Source organism: Sinocyclocheilus anshuiensis, unplaced genomic scaffold (assembly GCF_001515605.1).
Source record: "Sinocyclocheilus anshuiensis isolate Anshui unplaced genomic scaffold, SAMN03320099.WGS_v1.1 scaffold1110, whole genome shotgun sequence".
Lineage (NCBI taxonomy): Eukaryota > Metazoa > Chordata > Actinopteri > Cypriniformes > Cyprinidae > Sinocyclocheilus > Sinocyclocheilus anshuiensis.
The window spans coordinates 299235-302569 of NW_015536525.1; the positions used below are offsets into that span (position 1 = coordinate 299235).

At 40.1% G+C, this 3335-nt stretch overlaps 1 protein-coding gene across 1 annotated transcript in view; it reads left to right on the top strand.

Annotated features, from left to right (window-relative positions):
- Nucleotides 1–1717, top strand: part of LOC107694154 (retinoic acid receptor RXR-beta-A-like) — a 20022-nt gene extending 18305 nt beyond the window's left edge. The window contains exons 11-12 of the mRNA XM_016493761.1: nucleotides 1098–1139; nucleotides 1588–1717. Coding sequence (XP_016349247.1) covers nucleotides 1098–1139; nucleotides 1588–1717 — 172 coding nt within the window. The remainder of the gene's footprint in view (nucleotides 1–1097; nucleotides 1140–1587) is intronic.
- The last annotated feature ends 1618 nt before the right edge of the window (nucleotides 1718–3335 follow it).

Consider the following 3335-nt stretch of genomic DNA (forward strand, 5'->3'; position numbering starts at 1 on the left):
TACATTTTGGAAAACGATTGCATTGCAACGCAGTTTGTGCAAGTCCAGAACAGAGACGAGTTGCTTGCAATAAGACAAAAAAAACGGCTGGTTGCTGATCGCGTAAGTTCCAGGGGAAGCCATCCTACACACACACATGACTGACAGCTCGCTCGCACCAACAGGAGGAGGAGGGGTCGTGTTACTCTCTACACTGCACTCAACCAGACGTTCATCTCGTTGATAGCAGAGGAACGGATCCAGCGAGCTTGATGGGGTGACGCGGAACGAAAAAGTTCTTCAGGAGTTGCGGCAGTAGAGGCGGCGCAACTATAACGACATGTGAATAATCCCGCCCACTCCAAAATTAAAAGTTGTGATTTTCTAGGCCGATATGGCTGCGTAATATCATTGCGCCTGCTGCACCCATGGTACGGCAGCAAAGTTCCTTTATTATTACCCCGGAATGAGAGTATAGTTCCTAGCCATATCGGCCTAGAAAATTGCAACTTTTCATTTTCCGTCGGTCTTAGTACACGATGTAACTACAGAAGAGTCAAGTTTTAAATAGGAAAAATATAGAAACTCTTTGGTCATTTTTGAGCGAGATGCTAACGGTCTAATCAGATTCAATGATCTATGCTAAGCTACAGCTAAAAGTGCTACCGCCAGACCCGGAGATCGGCTGAATGGATTCGAAAACGGTAAAACTCAACTGTTTAACTCTAGGGGAGTTGGAAAATGAGCCTATTTTCAAAAATAGTGGAGTGTTCCTTTAAACACGTACATTTTTTACATGACATGTACAAGAACAAGTTAAAGTGTATATGTTTATTGTTGAGCCCTGGGTTTATCCTGTCAAATATTTCTTTGTTCATATCATATTGTATTTGTTGTGTGCTGGGAATTGTCATTTCAAGCTTTGCTGCTGCCAACCCATGATCCGTCTGCCTTCCTTTCAACAAGAGCCTGTAGCTTGTTACTCTTTGAACTGGGCCTACCGCCAACATACGTGGAGTCTTAACGTCTCTGCCTGGGCCTTTCTGGAGCGGGGAGACATTATATAACAATGAAATGTAAAATGACATTTTAATAACACATTGTGATTGAACACACAGGGAGAGTGCGCACAATGCAGAGGTTGGGGCCATATTTGACAGGTAATGACACTCCGCCACACGCCATGAACACACAGCAGCAGTCAGGAAAGCCTGTAGCTTGAGACAGTTTATTTTGGATTAAATTATGTCTGGGGCTGTTTGGGGCCGGTAAAGACCAAACTGACCTTGTGTCTGTGTGATTGAGTGCGTTGCTTGGACTTGCAGGTTAACAAGAGTGACTGATGTTTTATGTGGCATGCTATGTTTTTAAAACGTTAATTTCTGATTGTTCTTTTTGTCCTGTTAAGATGAAATCTGAAGGGTGTTACATTACCAGGGATTTTTAAGATGTGTTTTGAATATATTTTGTAGAGGCTATGAAAACAGCTCCACAGAGCTTTTTTCTATTGCCTCATTGTGATTTGTCGTACTTCGGATATTAACCTGAATCTTCTTTTTACTGCATTTCATCCCTCGCTCCTTCCTGCCCTCATTTTAATGGCATCAGGGTGCTGACGGAGCTGGTGAGCAAGATGAGGGACATGCAGATGGATAAAACAGAGTTGGGCTGCCTGAGAGCCATCATCCTCTTCAACCCAGGTCAGACCGCACACTCATACACATTCAGTTCACGTTAGTTCATGATAGGGATTCCAAGAATGAATACAATACAGGTACTTTCATTTTTAGTACTTGCTGATACCTGCATTTTAATTGCATAAAATGCAGGTTGTATTTTTTTGTTTTCTAAAAACAGGTTGCATCGCTTCCAGTTCAGGTCTTATGTATGTGTTTCATTAAATATATGGCACTTTTTTACTAAAGATGGCTTCAAAGGAGCTATCAAAGATGAGCATAACCGATGTCTGTTGCATACACAAATTGATATCTAAAAGTTGTCATTGTTCTTATCACTAACATATGGATATTCAAATTAAATAAAAATGGATATTCAAATAAAATAAAAAGAACCAGCTAAGATAGCTGATTACCTTAAAAGTCCATAGATATTGCGGTCAGTTCATACTGCTGTTAACACTTTCTCCAAGTCCAAGAAGTGGATGCAGTGAGACCTGTTTTCCTGTTTAGTTTTTTTCATGCAGTGCTCAGCATAAAGCTTTAGTTATACATTATCTGTCCTCTTTTAGTCATGTTCATGGTTAGTTATGCATGTTAAAATGTATTGTACCAAATATCTGTTGCTTTCACTGTTCATTTAATCATTGTTATATTTTCTCTTTCAATTAATGGCAGAGCACACATTTAGAGCTGCTCATTATGCATTTAACATTTTTACTTTTGTACAATTTTATTGCAATATATCACTATTTTAACTAATTACACATCCCAGAAACCAATATATTGTTACCCTGAAAGTTCTTGATGATTTCGGCATTTAATACACAGAGCCGTAGTTCACTGACAAGCTAGGCGATATCGCGTTCATAATCGAATGCGATTCATCTGCGATTATGAACGCGATATTGCCTAATTGTCAGTGAACTACGGCTCTGTGTATTAAATGCCGCTCCATCTGAAAGCAGGTGATGGCGATTTACTACTAATCATGGGACCGGCTTTACTGACGAGATGTGCATTTACCTTGAAATCCTACTTTGTACTGTACTCATGAAATGAGTCCGATTTATAAACGGCATTGGAAATTCTCGGCCTGCTGCATCTGGCCCTTATGAAGTGCAGGCTGGAGTTTTACATTTGTGAATAAATGTATGCAGGTTTTGTTGGACATGAATTTTTGATCATGTTCCAAGGAGGGCCTAAAGGCACAGATTAAATCTCGCAGGAGAATCCTGCTTTTTTTGGCGGCAATAGGAGGGTCGACCTTGTTTTTTTTCTTGATTTGTGTTGTTTTTAAAATAGGCTGGTATTGGTTTTGGTACCTTCTAGAGGACCTTATACCTTTGCCATTTCTTAATTCCCCCAAGATCCATTTCGTCACCAATTCCTCAAATGGGAACCAAATCCACACCATGCCCCCCAAAAGACAAATAATTTATAGTGTGTATGTGTGCTGTGAAGTATGTCCAACCACTCTTGTCCTTTCCATGTGAACCATGTTGCAGGCCTTTTTCCTTTGTGTTCATGAAATCAGCTTGTCATTAGGCTCTTTTAGAATTAACTGGTACTAACTTTGGCATAGTAAAAAACATGGGTGATTCTGGTCTGTTTAAAGGCTGGAATGCACTGCACAATTTTTAAGTCGATTTTTATCCCAATTAACCGTCTGGAAGAGTT